This window comes from Morus notabilis, unplaced genomic scaffold (genome assembly GCF_000414095.1).
Source record: "Morus notabilis unplaced genomic scaffold, ASM41409v2 Scaffold3, whole genome shotgun sequence".
In the NCBI taxonomy this organism is placed as follows: Eukaryota; Viridiplantae; Streptophyta; class Magnoliopsida; order Rosales; family Moraceae; genus Morus; species Morus notabilis.
The window spans coordinates 95108-114096 of NW_010359918.1; the positions used below are offsets into that span (position 1 = coordinate 95108).

An 18989-nucleotide genomic window follows, 5' to 3' on the forward strand; every position below is an offset into this window, starting at 1 on the left:
GAGGAATCGACCACTCTCTCGACGCTAGGCGTCGAGGACTTCCCGTCCTGAATCGGTCGCTAGCGTCAGAGGAGTGGCCGTAGCTGAGGTGCCCTCTATGTCGAGAGATCACACGTGGAGATAGGCGTCGAGGGTAGTGACTCGACCTCTGAGAGCCACTGCGTCAAGGTATCCTGCCAAGTCAGACCCGTCAGCGGTCTTATCAACTCGGGGAAGGAAGCATCAATCCAACGACTACTGCAGGAGTCAGTGGATCGTGCGGCAGATGAGAGGGGTTAGCCGCATTTCCTGAGATTGTCATCATGAAAACTCACCTACCCTCCCGAAGATCGAGGATGGAAGATGGCTTCCTCCTTGGGAACGAAGAAGGCTTAGTTGTTTGTAACTGCCTATAAATAGAGCAAAAAGAACCCAGAAAGGGGTTAGACACCATTTCATTACTAAGAGGAGAAAACTTGTAACCGACTGAAATATTAGTGCATGCACAAGTGGATTAGGCAAAGAGTTATTGCCGAATCACTATAAAATTGTTGTCTCCCTTGTGTTATTTTTGAGTCTTAATCCTTAATTAGACCGTGAGTGTCAACGCGTGTTGTTTCTGGAGAGATAATCACGAGTTGACGGAAAAACACCGTCAACACATCCCCTTATATTAGTTCCAAACAGGAGAATATATTTTCCCTCACTTTTTTTTCCTTTTCCTCCCTAAAATTGTAAGGTTGTTTTTTTTCAACGATCTTGTCTATAAGTGTTCATGTATATAAGTGTTCAATTAGAGATGTTAAGCAGATCGGGGCTAGCAAGCCAGCACAGACATAAGATATAACGCATTAAGAAATTGAGTCACACATTTTAAGGATTCACTTGCTAGCCAGTAATAATAATGAAGATTTAAAAAAAATTAAATTAATGCATTGTTCATTTCACCGATTCGAATTTTTAGTTTTAAGTTTCTACAGTAAAAAACTCTTATAAAATATCACATCTAATTTTTCTGCTACAGTGAAAAGCTCCCAGAAAATATCACGTCTCAACTCGAATTGAAAACTCGAATCCGCAAAGTGAATGAGGCCGTTTATGCCAGAGGGAATTATATTGTTTTCTTTTTCAAAACATATATGGACTAGATATTTTATTAAACTAGACATTATAAAAATAAAAAACTTCAGGTGTCTGAATAATAAAAAAAAAACAAACGCATATATATATATATATATATATTTCAGAATAATAATTTTAATGTTTTATCTTTATAATCTATAGGATTTACTTCTTATTTTCTTGGCGGTCAGAAACTTATAAAATTTGTTTCGATAATCGTAAAATTTGATGAGAAAATTACTAAACTTAATAATAAAATATATAAGTATGAATTTTTACATTTTATTTTTAATTGATACTCTTGTCATTAATATTGTTGTTTGTTAAAAAGGATATTAATTAAAAATAAGTAGAAAAATTCAAATTCATAACTTCTAAAAAGTATTTATCTTTTTTCTCTAAAATAATAATGTTATAGCAAATAATATTCGTATTTAGCAAACAAAAATAAAAATAATTATCATAATAACACTCTTCAAAAGAGAGAAAAAAAGAAAGAAATATTAAAAAAAAAAGAGAACTATTGAATTTATCATTTTTAAGTAATATAATTATTTAAATAAAATAATATTAATCAAGATTCATACAAATCTAGACTCACAGTTAAAAAAAAAATATATATATATATATATAAATATATGTGTATATATACTGTATAGACTGATGTACCTTTCATCTGCTTTCTCCGTACTCACTCTATGTTGGGCTGCTCTCGGCCTGCATCCTCTCCTTCCCGTCCAATGGGCTCATGCTTTGGGCTTTGGTACCCAAAGGAGATCCTGATAATGGCCGTGATAATGTTGTTAATTTCCCGCCATGAAACTACAGTTAATTTACTTTTCGTGCCACGCAAAACGGATAATAACAGAAACCGAGAAGAGAAAAAACCAGACTCTCAGTCTGATACCTTCAAACTCTCGTCTCGTCCACCATGGCCGCTCTTACTTTCGGCATCGCTTTTACTATCCCAGTCGTCCGCACGTCTCCGAAATCTCACCAGCTCCGAAGGGCAAGAATTTCCTGCATCGGATGGGTATTGCTTTGAAATTCCACGCCTTTTTGGCTTTTTTTTTTCTGCGTCCAATTTGAAAAATTATTCTCAATTTCGTTGTTTCTTCGAAGGAAGGATCCGGAAGGCCTGTTCGGGCAACCGCAGACGGGCCACATCGCTCGGAACGAGTTCAAGAGACGCCTCGAGAGGGACGCCGAGGCTCGGGAGGCTTTCGAACAACATGTCCGCGAAGAAAAAGCGCGTCGCCAAGCTCTTCGTCAAGTAAGTTTTTGAGGATTTTTGTTTTTTAGGTTTTTGGATATTGTGATTGTGAATTTCGTAATGGCTGTTTGGCTGCTGCGATTTTTCTTTTCTTTTTTTTTTCTTTTTCTTTTTCCAGTCTCGTATTCCTCCTGATACTCCGGCGGAGCTTATTGAGTACTTTCTGGACACCGAAGCTCAGGAGATGGAGTTCGAGATTGCGAGGTTGAGGCGAAGGTCAGTGCTTTACTTCATTTCTGAGCGAATATGGAAGAGAATGCGAAATTTGAGAAATTTTTAATGACTTCATATGAGGAAAAGCTCAAGTCATACTGGAAGTTCAGATTTTTACAAACTTGATTCTTATTATGATGCATTATCGTCTTAATTAATCTGTTTTTGAATTGGAAAGTCATCGATTTTGTTGTCATTTTCTATAAGTAATAGTGTTATCATTACTTAATTGTATTGTTATTTCCTGGCTTGATGGATATTGTTATATTCTTTTTTTGAGGGAGGATATTGCTATATTCATTTCTGCGTATTTTAGACGAGACTCTAAAATTTTGGGAAACTTAAATGTGAAAAGCTCAAGTGGAACCAAAAAAAAAAAAAATCCTATCTATATCATCCTTTTTTTTTTTTTTTTTTTTTTTTTTTTTTCCAATTTTCATAAGTAAGTTTATTGCCATTTAATTTATTGGATATAAAAAATCTTTATCTTCTCGTCCGTAAAATTGCTGAGAGAAAATACGGTGACTGCAGATTGGATCAGGAATTTTTTTCACACCTACAAGTAGAGCTGGGTCAGCTTCGTTTTGCGGTTTCTAAAACTGAGGTTCTTTGGTGAAACTGTATATATGAGTTAGATCATGTGTGAGATGGTTTGATCAGAAGATTACCGATACAAAATTTTTTTCTTATCGATGCTTTTCCTAGGATGTGGAGGATAGAGTGATCGAGCTGGAAGCATTGCAGAAAGCCCTTCTGGAAGGGACAGGTTTGTTAGGAGCCCAAAAACTTGTCATTGAATCCTATGAATTCTCGTTTTTGCAAAATTCACACTTTAGACTTTGGGAGCCATTTTACATGCCAATTTCTAACTAGTAACTGAAAAACCAATTGTGAAAATCACCATATCTGATATTTAGCATCTTTCTTTTTGGTGTAAACTTTTGTACCTGTTTGCTGAAATGCCACTACACTCCTCTCCAGAAGCGTATGATAAGATGCAAACCGAACTCGTAAAAGCTAAGGAGAATCTAGCAAAAATTTTGACATCAAAGGATGTGAAAGCAAGTGTACGTGCTCCTCTTTTCGCTTCTCGAGACATCAATTAAACTCTTTTGACAATTTTTCCCTTCATATTTGATGTGATTTTTTTCCTAATACTGCAGTTACTGGAGATGGTCGAGAATAATGAACTTAATAGATCCTTATTGACCCTTCTTGATGAAAACATAGCAAATGCACATAGGGGCAACCAGGTAATAACTGTTTCAAAAGCCTTTTAATTTCATCATCTTGTAAAGTAGTATACGTTGAAACACTGACAATTTTTAGAGTGTAGAAAACATGGAAAGTATGAAATTCAGATTCTCGTTCTGGCATCATACTATTATGTTACACCCGAGCCTAGGAAGAATAAATATGAACGGATGTATTCTAGAGGAGCTCGCAACGTCTTCGGTTGGGGAAGGGATGTGAGTGCGTGAGGTAGTTGCTGAGTTGGATTATAGGCAGTTAGGCTAGGTTAGGGAATAGTGCCTAGAGAGTAGGGAGGTTACAACGGATTGAGGGGTTCTTAACCTGCCATGCAAATCCCACCTCCTACTCCCTCTTTCTTCTCTTCAAAGCTAGCCGAGTCGTTCCCCAGAGGTGTCAAAGAGAGAGAGAGAAAATACTTGTTACTTATAAAGACTAGTTGCGCAAACGAAAGGCTTTTTCTGGTCCCCCCTGAGCCGGGGGGTGCTTGTGGGCGAGACCCTCGCGAAGCGGATTCGGTTCCATCCTATACCTCCTATCGAACGGATTTCAATACAAATGATTGTCCTTTTGGTTGCGATGATTTCTTTTTTTTGTTCAAAGCGAAGCGAGCGGTGCTATTGTCCCCTTCCTTCTCCTAGCGCTCATTGACATCGTATGCGGGTCATCGGGATGGGGAACATCATATATGAAATGACTTGATCCGTGAACGCGCTTACCCAATATTGGCCAGGGAATGGACCAATTCCTTCATTCAATGCATATTGATTGAGGGGGAATCGGTGAGAGAGAGAGACACGTTGAGAGAATATTGTTTTTACCATTTTTGTATTCTTGGCCGAGCTGAGCTCGTGGTTGTTCCAGGGATGCTTAATGAATTGGATCCTTTGGTTGAGGATCCTTCAGTAGTCTATCTGTGGTGTTCTTGTGTTGTTGTGTGTGAATTCGTGTTGCAGGTGCTCAGAGTCCAACAGTTTGGTATCAGAGCATCCACGGTCTGGGTGAGAAGAGAATGACGAAGGGGGTTACTCGCGGTGATCAGGTGGAGGAATTGGAAAAGAAGTTGGATGAACTAACGGAGAAGTTGACGGGGTTGGACCGACTGGAGGAGTGCCTCAAGGGCTTACCTCAATTGGTGACTAACCTCGTCAAGGAGGGCTTCGAGAGCTTCAGTCGCGAGAAGCTGGACTCCGCGATGAAGGAACGAGGGAAGGAGGCGGCCACCGCTTCCGCCACCGGAGCAGAGGAGGCAAACGCCGTCGCAGGGCAAAGTGAACCATGGGATCTGACTTCCGCAGATTTTCCCCCGGCCAGGCGACCACACTACACGGTGCGAACGGATGGGCTGCGACCTCAGGGGGCGACACCGGATAGAGAGCAACCAGCCGCTTGGACAGGAGGCCGTTACCATCAGGAGAGGAGGCGCGGTCCGGAGCGCTGGGAGCTCGGGGGAGACCATCGCAGGACAGGAGAGGAAGTGCCGCCTTGGGCTGGTGGTGAACCTCCCAACTTTGTTCCCCAGCGCTGGCGATTAGGGGGCAGCCCACCTCGGGTGGATTTACCACCTTTTGATGGAGAGGGGTGGCCGGTATGGGAGAGACGGGCGGAGCGTTACTTCCGGGTCCATATGATCTGACCCGATGCTAAGGTCCATGTGGTGGCAGATTACCTCATAGGTAGAGCATGGGAGTATTATGAGTGGGTCATGGAGGAGGAACCGGGCATGGACTGGGAGGAGCTAAAACTCTCCTTTGGGCAGCGTTTTGGGCCTAAAGAATTCAGATCCGTTCAGGAGCAATTGGTGGGCCTGAGATAGCTGGGCTCGTTGGCGGAATATGGGGAACAATTTCAAGAATTGTCAGCCCGTATCCGAGGAATGGACCGAGCGACTACCTTAGGAATTTTCTTGAATGGGCTGAGTCAAGATCTGCAGGATGATGTCCGGATGTGGCAGCCTAGGAGTGTACACGAGGCAATCCAACTGGGCCTGCAGCTGGAGCACAAAATGAAGGCCCAGGGAACACGTGGAACGTGGAAGAGTAAACCACGTGTTCCAACCCAGCCCACATCACCAAATGACAGGTCGTTTGGCAACTAACAAGTGGGGAACAGCCCTGGTTAGTAACCCGCGTCCCTCATACGAGCAGACCCACAGAGTTGTTGGACCGGGACTGAGAGAGGGCGGCGGTGGCCCAAGTCCGGCACAGCTGGAACGTCAACGGTGGAAGGATAATCGGGAGTGTTTCCGGTGCGGAGAGCCGTGGGCGGGCGGCCACCGGTGCAAGACCGGTACGCTCAGGATGCTCGAAACGGCGCCCGAAGAGGAGGACGAGTCTGAGAAGAAGGCGACACCGCCGGAGGAAGGCCGTGGCGGAACCGACTTTGAGGAGGAAGATGGGTTGCTGCTCCTCCAACCGGACCTTAGGTTGCAGGCCTTAGCGGGAATCAATGGGGGCGACACCTTGAAGCTGTACGGCCACATACATGGAAAAAAGGTAACCATTCTTATCGACAGTGGGGCAAATTCTTCTTTTATCAGTTGGAACAGGGTTAGGGAATTAAAATTGACGGTGCTCCCGATTCCGGAAGTAAAGGTAGGTGATGGTTACTGCGTGACAATTGGGAGCATGTGCTGTGGAGTGTGTGTGGAAGTGTCTAAGTTAGAGTTTGAACTGGACTTATACCCTTTTGAAATTCCGGGGGTGGATGTAGTCTTAGGAGCGGGTTGGCTCAGACAGCTGGGCACCTTTAAAGCGAACTTTAGACATATGTGGTTAGAGTTCGAACTGGAAGGGAAGGTACATCGACTGATTGGGGTGTCGGCGTTATCCCGCGAGTCTATCTCGGTGGCCGCCGTGGCCAAAATGGCTAGGAAGGGCGAAGAGTGTTGTATGATACAGTGGCAGAGTGCTCCTTCTCCCACTGCCGGGAATGGCGAGGCAACGAAGCCTTTTGTGGAGCAGTTGGAAAAGGAGTATGGAACGGTGTTTTCGGGAAAATTGGAATTACCACCGTCGAGAACGGGGGATCATGCCATCCTACTACACCCGGGGGCAAAACCCCTAAATATCAGGCCATATCGTTATCCCCACGCACATAAGAATGAGATAGAGCGCTTAATAGCCGACATGACAGTGGTAGGGATTATTCGACCCAGCCAAAGCCCATATTCGAGTCCGGTGCTATTGGTCCGCAAGAAGGACGGAAGTTGGCGGTTTTGTGTGGACTATCGGGAATTGAACAAGTTGATAGTGCCGGACAAATTTCCAATTCCTATAATCGAAGAATTGTTGGACGAGCTTCACGGAGCATCTTGCTTTTCCAAGCTCGATTTAAAGAGTGGTTACCACCAAATACGCATGAGGCGGGAAGATGTTGAGAAAACGGCATTTCGGATGCATGAGGGGCACTATGAATTCTTGGTTATGCCTTTTGGGCTCACGAACGCTCCGGCTACCTTTCAAGCCATGATGACCGAGTTGTTCAAACCCCTACTTCGGAAATTTGTTCTAGTTTTTCTGGATGACATACTAATTTACAGTCACAGCCCACAGGAGCATTTTGGCCATCTATGCACCGTTTTGGGGCTGTTGAAGGAAGGGAGTTTTGTGCTCAACCTGAAAAAAAGTCTGTTTTTCCAAGAGTCGGTGGAATACTTGGGACATCGCATTTCCCAGAAAGGGGTAGCGGCAGATCCGGGAAAAATTCGGGCCATGGTGGAATGGCCTACCCCAACCACAGTAAAAGGGGTGTGAGGGTTCCTTGGTTTGATGGGATACTACCGTCGTTTTGTGAAGGATTACGGTGCCATAGCACGGCCCTTGACGGAGTTGTTAAAGAAGGGAGAGGTCACTTGGTCGGAGGAGGCATAGCGGGCATTCCAGGAACTCAAACGGAGGAACAGAGATCCCAGTCCTTGCTCTACCCGACTTCAATGACACTTTCGAGGTGGAGACGGATGCATCAGGGGCTGGAATAGGGGCAGTCCTACTGCAACAAGGGCGACCGGTGGCTTATTTTAGCAAGGGGTTGTCGCCTAGCACAATGGCGAAGTCGGTTTACGAGAGGGAACTTATGGCCCTGGTTCTGGCCATCCATAAATGGAGAGCTTACCTCCTTGGCAGGAAATTTGTGGTACGTACGGATCAAAAGTCTCTCCGTTTCCTTTTGGAACAGCGGATTAGTACTCCGGCGCAACAAAAGTGGTTGGTAAAGTTGATGGAGTTTGAGCTTGACATTCACTACCGTGCCGGAAGAGAGAACGTTGTGGCGGATGCGTTGTCTCGACGGGGTGGATGGGCGCTAGGAGGGGAGCTCTTGGCTATCTCGAGACCCCAATTTCTAGACATGGCGGTCGTAGAGCAAGAGATAGCCGCGGATGCCAAGCTTTGCTCTTAAGGAGGAGTTGGGCCGCGGGGAGGCACAAGACAGCCATTACACAGTGGAGAGTGGGGTGTTGCTGCATCGGGGCCGGATAGTAATTCCAGTGGGATCCCAGCTCAAGCAACAGTTATTGGAGGAATTTCACTCAACTCCAACTGGGGGACACGCCGGTACTCTAAGGACGTACAAGAGAATTAGCGCTAACGTATATTGGCCGGGTATCGCAAAGGATGTGCAACGGTTTGTCGCCGAGTGTGGGGTTTGTCAACAACACAAGGTGGAGTCAACGAGTCCGGCCGGGTTACTACAGCCGCTGCCCATTCCCGAGGCAGTGTGGGAGGACATCTCGATGGATTTTATCGAGGCGCTGCCTAAATCCAATGGGCATGAGGTCATCTTCGTGGTGGTGGATCGCTTAACCAAATTCGCACATTTCATTGCACTTAAGCGGCCGTTCACTGCGAAGTTGGTGGCAAAGGTGTTTTGCCGGGAAGTGGTGCGCCTTCATGGCATGCCCAGGAGTATAGTGAGTGATCGGAATAAGATCTTCACTAGCCATTTTTGGAGAGAGCTATTCCGTCTCCAACGGACCACCCTACGCAGAGCTCGGCATATCACCCCCAGACGGATGGTCAGACCGAGGTGCTTAACCGTTGTTTGGAGGCATATCTGAGATGCTTCACCAGTGGCTAGCCGAGGCATTGGAGCAGGTGGTTGTGCTGGGCGGAATATTGGTACAACACCAATTTCCATGGTGCTACTCGCGTGACACCATTCCAGGCACTCTATGGCCGGGCTGCCCCTATTTTGGCCCGCTACACAGGGGGCAGAACCGCAGTGGGTTCAGTGGATATGCAACTTTCGGAATGAGATGAGTAGCTAAAACAACTACGCTGCAATTTGGAGCGGGCGCAGGAACGCATGAAGCGCTATGCGGATCAACGACGGGTGGAACGGGAGTTTCAGATTGGGGAGCTCGCGTGGCTGAAACTACAACCCTATCGGCAGGGTACCGTGGCCCGGCGCACCAGCAACAAGTTAGCCCCAAAGTATCATGGCCCTTTTGAGGTAATCGGCAAGGTAGGCCTAGTGGCCTATAGACTTCAACTACCAGAGGGGTCCAGGGTGCATCCGGTTTTTCATGTGTCGATGCTTAAAAAGGTGGTCGGGGGCGTGCGGTTTCGCAGGAACCAGTGGTTGTGGACACCGCAGCAGACATCCCTGAACCTCTGTTTCCAGAGAGTTTGCTGCAAGGGCAGCTGAGGAAGCATAGGGGGCAGTCGGTGAAGGAAGTGCTGGTTAAGTGGCAGGGACGGGACATCGAGGACGCTATCTGGGAGGTTGTCGCAGAGCTGCAATTCCATTTCCCTACCTTCGACCTTGAGGACAAGGTCTCTTTTGAGGAGGGGAGTAATGTTACACCCGAGCCTAGGAAGAATAAATATGAACGGATGTATTCTAGAGGAGCTCGCAACGTCTTCGGTTGGGGAAGGGATGAGAGTGCGTGCGGTAGTTGCTGAGCTGGATTATAGGCAGTTAGGCTAGGCTAGGGAATAGTGCCTAGAGAGTAGGGAGGTTACAACGGATTGAGGGGTTCTTAAGGGGGAATCAGTGAGAGAGAGAGACACGTTGAGAGAATATTGTTTTTACCATTTTTGTATTCTTGGCCGAGCTGAGCTCGTGGTTGTTCCAGGGACAATTAATGAATTGGATCCTTTGGTTGAGGATCCTTCAGTAGTCTATCTGTGGTGTTCTTGTGTTGTTGTGTGTGAATTCGTGTTGCAGGTACTCGGAGTCCAACATATTACTACCTAAAGTTTTACCCTTTTCCAACTTCACATGGACATGCAAAACTCCTGTATATATCTTGTTTTAGTTACAACTTTATATAGAATCGTATGTTAGGTGTCGCTTACTTGAAGCAATCCGGGACGGATTGAAGGAAAACGATTTGAGGCTTATTGCTAGTCCTCTCATGATTGAAAGATACTTTTAATTTCAGCTTTCCTATATATTGCACTGGCCACTGAGCTATTTACATTCACATGAATCCAACTTGCAGAAAAAAGCAGCTGAATTCATGGAAAAGGTTCGAGGAGCTATGCTGAAGTACATTACAGTTTAGTTCTCAGGTGATGTATATTATCTTTCTGGTCACTTTGGTTCGTGTCATATGTTGCTGTTTTGTCAAATTCACTAGTTCATGTTTTTGACAGAATCAGTGAAGGATTGTTATATATATATATATATATATATATATATTGAACTGAAGGATTGTTATATCATAAACATGTTTTGAAGTTCAAAAGTACATATATTAAAATCATATTTTCTTTAATCACAGTAGAATAGTTCTCTAGTTTCTCTATCTCACCTCAGGCAATTGTGATGATTGAAAAATCATTTTTTGTTCCTATGGTCGACGGATGATAATCTGAAATATGCAGAGGGACTGATTTTTTGATCTGACTACTACCTAACAGATAGCTCATTTCATTTCAATGCTCGGGTGTCTTTTTCATAGTCGACGCAGCATGGAATGGAACAATTTATTCTATGCTCAGCAAAAATCAAATCATTTTCATTAGGAACAAAAAAGATTAAACTATATGCAGAATATGGTCACTGATTTGGAAAGCACTGAAATAACACTAATTTCAATAAATACAATATATTGCACTAAGCCTCTTTTGCTTTGTAAAATATGTAGGCTGACCAGTGCATGATGGGCAGCTGTTGAAGACTTCTGTGCTGGTAGACAAGAAGCTTGAGCTTTGGGAAAGTTCACATATAATGTTCAATAACAAAAAGTAACTTGTGTGAGCTACATCAAGTCCACTTTGAAGATGAAAACTTATTTGGAATTCAAAATTTGAGTTATGGGCAAGCAATGGAGAAAATTGGAGTGGGCCCAATCATGTCTCAGCTTGAGAGGTAGTAGAGGTAAAGTTATGATGTATTGGAGGTATTGGAGGGGCCAACCTAACCATAGATGGGTAAGTTGATCAATCCTATATACTTTTTCTTTTTTTTTTTTTTTTTTGCGCTCGGAAAAATTATCTCTTACCTTGAAACTAGAAAGGAAGTAAAACTAGTTTTGTTGCCGCAAAAGCTTTGTAAATATGATTCTTGGAGAGTCGTGTCACTATTCTATTTATTATGTTGTTGCGTCCTTATCTACTAGGAAGGTGCATGTAATTGGGGCCACAGGCTACTTTATTTTTAGCAAGTTTGCGAAGTTTGTGTTATTTTATCAAGGAAGAGATATATATTGCCACGCGAGAAAGTGTCTAGAACCATCCCACAAGGATCAGTACCAAAGGGGACCATAGCCTTCGTTAAATTTCTCCTTGGTCTGGCCTATTTTCATACTTCCAGAGCAGTAAAAACTATATATATATATATATAGTTTTCCTAGCTGTGAAACAACAAATTCGTTTGTCCTTAAGGTCGTCTTCTTTAATTGCAGAACAACTTGCTATAAATATACATTTATTACCTGAATTTATAATATTTGTTGCACTTATTACCGTTGAGCAGCATTTCAGTACTGTGCTTGTCTCGTATGCTTGGCCTTATAGATTATAATGAAGCACACAGCATCTTTGGTGGAGCTTAAACGGATTACTTAGCCGTACGTTTATGTTATCATTACTACATGTGGTAGAACAGAAGATTTCAGATTCTGAAGTAAACCTTACGCTCACGTTTCATTTTTCATTTTATTTATTTATTTTTTAAGAATCGTGTTCTATCAATTAGATAGTTTTGTATTTTATGACAAAGTCCAAAATAAAAAGTAAGGTTTGTTAAGCGTTACTTTTTTTAACTTGCGTTTTGCTATTGAAAAAAAAAAAAAAAAAAAAAAAAAAAAAAACGGGGTATTCCCAATCTCAATCCCCAAAAATGTCATTCCAATCTCAATCCCCAGAAATTGAGGGACCCACCAATGGAACGAGAATAACAAGGAATTAGCATAATATATATACGTATAGAAACTTCCACACACATTCATTTCATACCGTGTGACCACCACTCGTATCCATACCGATACCGGATCTCTCCAAATCAGAAATGGCAAGACTTGGCATCTCACTCCTCCTCTCAACCCTTGTAGTCCTGATCATGGCAGCTAATGTGGCGAAATCTACCAATACAATCTCCAGATCAGTCAACACAAAGTCATCAACCCCCACAAATTTCATCAGAGCGTCATGCAAAACCACATCCTACCCTGCACTCTGCGTCCAGTGCCTCTCAGCCTTCGCAAAGCAGATCCGACGAAGCGAGCGACAACTCGCGCAGACCGCCCTAACGGTGAGCCTCTCCAGGGCAAGATCAGCTTCACACTTGGTGTCAAAGATGACCAGGGTCAGAGGGATCAAGCCAAGGGAGTACCAAGCCGTGAAGGACTGCATAGAGAACATGGGGGACACCGTTAACACGCTTAGCCACTCGGTTCGGGAGCTCGGCCAAGTGGGGCAGCAGGACTTTGTGTGGCACATGAGCAATGTCCAGACATGGGTTAGCGCTGCTCTGACTGACGAGAACACTTGTCTTGATGGCTTTTCTGGGCGTTTCATGGATGGGAATGTCAAGGCCGCTATAAGGAGAAGAGTGGTCAATGTTGCTCAAGTCACTAGTAATGCTCTTGCCTTGGTTAATCGCTTTGCTTCCAAACACAGGCCTAATTCCATGCCTGCTCATCATGAACGGCCTTGATTACATTCAAAATACTACTTTTTCACTACTACTATTAGTTAGATTTTTAAATCTGACTTCATATGTATGACTATATAGAGTGAGGCGATCTTATGTAATCTGGTTTGTGTTTTTTTATTTTGATGTGAACGTGTAACATACTTTAAGTCTTGAAATTAAGTAAGCTTTTTGTACCGAGGTTTTGTTTTGTGTGTAATATATATATTTTCGGACTTGGTTTCTCTAGCTACTGCTATTTTCAAGTCAGTTAATCTTTTAGCAGCTCAGAGCACCCCAACCAATTAACCACGATTTTGCCTGCTTGACTGTGGTTTACTTTATCTAGTTTTCCAACTTTGTTTTCTTCTTCTTTTTCACAGTCAGGAAAAACATGAAGAGAAAAGGTAGAATATAAATGAAAAAACGGTTTCGCTCATTTTCAGTGTTCAAAACGAATTACAATATATACACATATACATCATGTATATATAAACAAAGTGATGTTTAAGGAGAAATCCAAAAAATTGGCAAAATATAATCTGCACCTTAACCAGTATTTTTCTTTTTCGGGCCAAAGTAGAATAGCTTCTGTTTGTTTGTTTCTAGATCTTTTTGTTTCATTAAGTATTTTTCGTTATCATATTCGTCCATCTTTAATGTATGAGTTCTTTTCGCTTAGTATTGAATAAGGGAAAGTTTTAATCTTCTCTCTCTTTTTTTTTTCCTTTTAAAATAATTATTATACTCCAGAATCATATTCTTTAGAGATACATTTTATGATATTTATACGACAAATACCTAATCTATGGGCCATACTAAGCATAATCACGCTACAATTAGGCCGCATTCCGCGGAATAATTATTTAAAAAGTAGTTTTAATTTAAGAAAAGAGTCGTTTCCCATTTGATATATATATATATATATATACTGCTCATCACTTATGTTTGTCCAACTTTAGGGCTGCTGCCTCTACCTGCAGACCACCAAATCTGACTGTAGTCACCAAAACATAAAAAGACTCGAATACTTTATTCAGAGGCTTATCTTCTTAAAGCCTTTTGCGATATGTCTAAATTAAAGTTGATACATCCCTGTAATAACATATATCTATCAGCCAAAAACGACTGTGAAATTGTTCCTAGAGTCACGTGAGTAGTGATCAAGAGAAAAAACGTGGTAATTATTGAAAGGTCACAAATTATGGCACCAAACATTAACCACCGAATACAGTAAATACATGCACCCAGCTGTTACCTCTATTTTCTCCGTGATTAGTATTATTAACTGTAATCCGTGTGATTAGTATTATTAGCTGTAATTCGTTAGTATTATTTAATTTCCTTCTTTATTTTTCAAGATTTTGTCCTTCATTTTGCAACAGTAATTTCCTCAAGAGTATTACATTTTTAGACGTCTGATCAGATTGTATTAATTCTCATGAATCTCTTTATAAAGGATGTGATTCAGTATTGTATGCAGTGGCGGAACCAACTTTTCACTTCAGTGGGTGTATACACTAATTTTTTTTAATAAATTATCTTAGTGGAGATATATAAGAAAATATATTTATTTTAGTGGGGGCATATATTATTTCAGTAGAGATTTAAATGTAAAATTTTAAAATTTTTAAAGGTAACATTTTTTTCAAAAAAATCCCACTGAGCTGTACTTAAATCCGCCACTGATTATATGCTAAACAAAATACTTCTGTCTCTCTCTTTTAGAATTGCTTGATATACTATAGACTTCGAACTCAAGCCTGGTTAATTTTACATCAAACACTCCCACTTATGTGTAAGTCGATAACAGACAAAAGTGCGATTACATGTTAACTAGAAAGCTCAATTAAAAAAAAAAGAAAAAAAATTAAAGCAACTCAACACGTTCTTATAATTTTAAAGAGGATATAAAGAATGTAACTAAGAAGTTTGAACATAATATGTCTTATTTTGATACCATATTAAATTACAATTTCTTTAAAAAACTTAATCAGTTAGGAGGCGATTCAAAAATTTTTCTTTGTACTTAGTAGTAAAACTTTTCCACTTCCAAATTTTAACTACCAAAAGTTTTTAGTAACAAAAACAATTTACTACCAAAATTAAGGGTTCTGCTACCAACTTTTGGTAGTAAAATATCGGAATTCTTGTATTGAGGCATCAACAAAAGTTTTATATTTCTCCTTTAAAAAAAAAAAAAAAACAACAACAACAGTTTTATATTCAGCGGATTTTAATACTTCTATCATAGGAAAAAGCCAAATGCGAGAGCAAAGCTGAAGCACTTGCTTCATTAAAGCTGAATAAATCGAGGCCGGCACAAAGTGATATCACTGATTTGTGGACCATGTGAAGCTCAACTGCAAAGAATTATTTTTTTTTTATTTTTTTATTTTTTTTAAAGTTGGTATAAGACAGGACCTAAAGAGAGGCCACATGGAGTTATCTGAGATATTCTCATGTCTGATCACTCTTGGGCATATGCATGCAAAACCATCTGAGGAAAAAAAAAAAAGAAAGAAAAAAGAGAGGCAAATGAAAGCCCTTCTTTATCTGACGCCCCAGCCCTTTTAAAGTGGAGAGTCTAAAAGCAACATTATAGGGTCTCCTAGCTACATTAATAATACTACTTTGTTAGTGAATAAAATCCCACATCTATAAAGTTGTCCCTTTGTAAATTTTCTTGTAGGGCTCAGCAGCTTTGATAAACTTTTTGTCCTATCAACTTGAATTGCCAAATGACCCATACAAAGGTAATCAGGTGGGACTGATTCGATACTTGAACTTGACTTGACCAATAGTGCCGAATTAATTCACATTAGCGGCCAAGTTGATCCTCTGATCATGCATGTCTTGACCTACTAATTAAGCATAAAATGTCACATTTTTTTTTCTTTTTTCTTTTTTTGTTCCCTTTTTGTTTAGGTCAATATCGAATGAATCAAAGGTGATATCAAATTCACCAAGATACGACATATGACGCAATTTAAAAATATGTTCTAAGAAATTACGGCCTTTAATGTATTTGATATGTACATTTTTCTGTTCAGGAGAGCACACTTGAAAAATCTTATTTTATTTTATTTTTGAGTACAACAATCGAATATCTTTTGCTTGTCGTGTAGCATTTACCTCGTTTATGAGAAAAGAATTAGAGAACCAATCAATATTCCATATAATTAAGTATAAAATTATAGTTGCCTATTTGATTTGAATAAGAATAAGTTTGGATTATTATTACTCCTAATAGCAATCTAAATTTTGCAAGGAAGTTGCCCATTTTGCTTGAGTAAGAGACTAATTAGACAAAGTTAATTGTATACGCTCTAACTAGGAGCAGCTATTGGATATTTATACAAGGAAAGATCGTTATTATTTATACATGACCTTTCGTTAATATTTTAAATTCATTAATACTTTGAACATTAATCAAAACCTTGCGTCATCCACACAAGTAACTTTGAAATTTGCTTCTGCTTCGAATTTTGGCTATCATGTTATGTCGTTTTCAATTCGTGCACTAAATTTTAATGATTTTTTTGTGTAGAATATGTGGAAAAAAAAAAAAACCCCCAATCAGTTACTTTTTTTTTTTTTTTACAGTCAGGACCATATATAAGAATTTATTTAAAAAAAATAAAAAAATTATTAGATGTTGGTGGAAATCTAACGGTTCAAAATTGTGCAATGTGTCTACAATATATATTTTTACACCATACATGAAAAAATATCAATCGACTTTATATGTCCTTTTTTCTCTTGGGTCCCAAAACGTGGGAACAGTGAACCCCAATCCTTTTTATATAAAATAGGAACCCTTCTTCCAAGTTTTCCCAAAACATTCTCACAAGAAATCAAAAAAAGAATAAAAAAAAAATCTAGTGAAGAATGGACTATATGTTAAAACTTTCAGCCTTTCTTCATGTTCTTGTAGCTTTACTTATTCTCCAACTCTGCAACCACACAAACCTATGTTATTCTGCCACACCAACATTAGTCCCTAACAAAACCTACTTTAATTACATAACAACATCATGCAATGTCACAAGATATCCCAAGCTATGTTACAAATCTCTCTCAATCTTCGCAGCCAAAATAAAAACCAACCCCAAAGTCTTAGCCCAAACCGCTCTCAACGTATCCCTTGCAGCCACCGAAACGACATCAGTTGTACTGAACAGATTGTCCAAAACCCAGGGCTTGAACCCCGCGGAATCTGCAGCCCTGCGTGACTGCATAGAGCTCATCGACGACTCGTCGTACGAGCTCCAAGGGTCGATGAGGGAAATGCGTCGGCTGGCAAGCGAGAACTTCAGTTTTGGAATCAGTAATATACTCACCTGGGCTAGTGCTGCTTTGACCAACTGTGTTACTTGCATGGATGGCTTTGAAGGGAACGACAATATTATGGATGAAGAAGTGAAGGACAGTGTTCTTAGGCATGCAAGGAAGGTTTGTCGTTTGACGAGCAATTCTTTGGCTCTAGTGAACAGCTATGCCTCAGGTGATCAAGGCTGAAGTCGTTGGCTTTATTGGTTGATTTTTTCTGTTTGGTTCTCGGGAAAAAAAGACGAGGGAAAGAATTTCACCTAGTACCCTTTTGGTCATGCCAAGGCAGATGATGATTATCTACAAGGTGTGCGGGTATGTTATTATTAGATAGTATTGTTTTGGCATAAATTAGTCGTCAAGAATTTAATTATTGTGCTTAAGTGTGTAGATGTTCTCATGTATGTGTATATATGTATTAATTATGCGTGGACTTTTTTCTTTTTTCTTTTTTTTAAGGGAATTTATATGTAGATTGTTGGTAATAGATTTAGAATTTGGAGAATGATGGTAAAAGTTATTAGTAAGCGTGCAATAACTAGCCTTCTATTTGGAAAGTATGCTTGTATGTAGTATAGTATGTACGTAATTTTAGATTTTGTCTTTAGAGGTAATCTTTTTGTGTATTTGTTTATGTGTGAATTGTATATAACTAGCCTTTTACTTGAAGAAGTGCTTGTATTGTATTATTCACGTAAATTAATGTATTGATCAAGTTTCTCGTATAATTGTGTAAATTTGGTTATAAACTACTTTTGAAATTTAGTGATTTATATGTACTACTTTGATGTGCAAATTGGACTTAAATTTTCCAAAAAAAAAATAAATAAATGTACATTTGAATTCCAAAAACATAGTGGCATTCGTCTAAATCACCCGTATATATAATTAAGGCTTTTTTTTGTTTAGAATCAGATTTAATTTCTGTCCCAATTGGACCATATAATATATATATATATATATATATACATATACTAGTAGGACTTCATGAGTGAGCTACTCATGGAGACATATGAAATATTGTCCATGCAACTTAAAGATCAAACAATTCATGACATGCCTATACATATATGTCAATTGCCAACATAATCAGAGTCTTCCAGCTATAAAAGCTTAAAAGCCTTTAAACATATATTGCTGTCAATCTCATGAAGCAAGTTTCCATACCACTGGTTAAGAAAAAACACAAAAACTGTTATTTAGTTTTGACTGACTCTGTGACTATAATAGATCATTCATGAAACTCACAAACCAGAAGAGATCAAAGAGATCAATTTGATTACACGCCAAATAATAATAATGTGAAAGATGGAATCAGCTATCAAGCAAACTAAAATAAAAATTGCATGACATTAAATATTAGTGCATTACATCCTAGTTCAAAAGAGTGTCATCTAAAGAAATACAAAAGATACACGCTTCATTTATCAAGCCCAAAACCAAAGTCCAAATTAGTAGGAACTAATTAAAATCCAATGGGTGTATTGTTCAGAACACTCTAAGCCCAAAAGGATAACATTTAATGCACGGAAATCCACGTATAAACCACAATAATTAATATTGGATTTAGACATATATACCATTGAGGCATTCATTATTCACATAGAGGTAGTTGTTATAAGCACTTGAAAAGTTGCTTTTGCGCTTCAACTAATTAAATTGGAGGTACATGTTATTATAAGCCTATATATGAGATAAAAAGTTTCTTGATATATATATATATATATATATATATATA

At 40.1% G+C, this 18989-nt stretch overlaps 3 protein-coding genes across 3 annotated transcripts; all 3 read left to right on the forward strand.

The window, feature by feature from the left end:
- The first annotated feature begins 1979 nt into the window (after nucleotides 1-1979).
- Nucleotides 1980-11503, forward strand: LOC21401953. The gene is made up of 9 exons (XM_024163862.1): nucleotides 1980-2134; nucleotides 2228-2374; nucleotides 2493-2590; nucleotides 3119-3191; nucleotides 3293-3353; nucleotides 3569-3654; nucleotides 3751-3840; nucleotides 10284-10353; nucleotides 10932-11503. Exons 1-8 carry the CDS (start codon nucleotides 2033-2035, stop codon nucleotides 10344-10346), a joined length of 720 nt encoding a protein of 239 aa, XP_024019630.1. The 5' UTR covers nucleotides 1980-2032; the 3' UTR covers nucleotides 10347-10353; nucleotides 10932-11503.
- A 652-nt stretch (nucleotides 11504-12155) lies between these two features.
- Nucleotides 12156-13122, forward strand: LOC21401954 (pectinesterase inhibitor 7). Its single transcript, XM_010095359.2, has one exon. The coding sequence runs from the start codon at nucleotides 12296-12298 to the stop codon at nucleotides 12941-12943; it is 648 nt and encodes a 215-aa protein (XP_010093661.1). The 5' UTR covers nucleotides 12156-12295; the 3' UTR covers nucleotides 12944-13122.
- Nucleotides 13123-16795: 3673 nt separating this feature from the next.
- Nucleotides 16796-17853, forward strand: LOC21401955 (21 kDa protein). The gene has a single exon (XM_010095360.2). It carries the CDS (start codon nucleotides 16811-16813, stop codon nucleotides 17438-17440), a length of 630 nt encoding a protein of 209 aa, XP_010093662.1. The 5' UTR covers nucleotides 16796-16810; the 3' UTR covers nucleotides 17441-17853.
- Nucleotides 17854-18989: the final 1136 nt, after the last annotated feature.

Excerpts from the sequence above, each read along its gene's own strand:
- LOC21401953 (XM_024163862.1), top strand. The coding sequence starts at position 2,033 with ATGGCCGCTCTTACTTTCGGCATCGCTTTTACTATCCCAGTCGTCCGC. Across the intron at positions 2,135-2,227 it reads GAATTTCCTGCATCGGATGG|GATCCGGAAGGCCTGTTCGG; the intron begins GTATTGCTTTGA and ends CTTCGAAGGAAG. Across the intron at positions 2,591-3,118 it reads ATTGCGAGGTTGAGGCGAAG|ATTGGATCAGGAATTTTTTT; the intron begins GTCAGTGCTTTA and ends CGGTGACTGCAG.
- LOC21401954 (XM_010095359.2), top strand. The coding sequence starts at position 12,296 with ATGGCAAGACTTGGCATCTCACTCCTCCTCTCAACCCTTGTAGTCCTG.
- LOC21401955 (XM_010095360.2), top strand. The coding sequence starts at position 16,811 with ATGGACTATATGTTAAAACTTTCAGCCTTTCTTCATGTTCTTGTAGCT.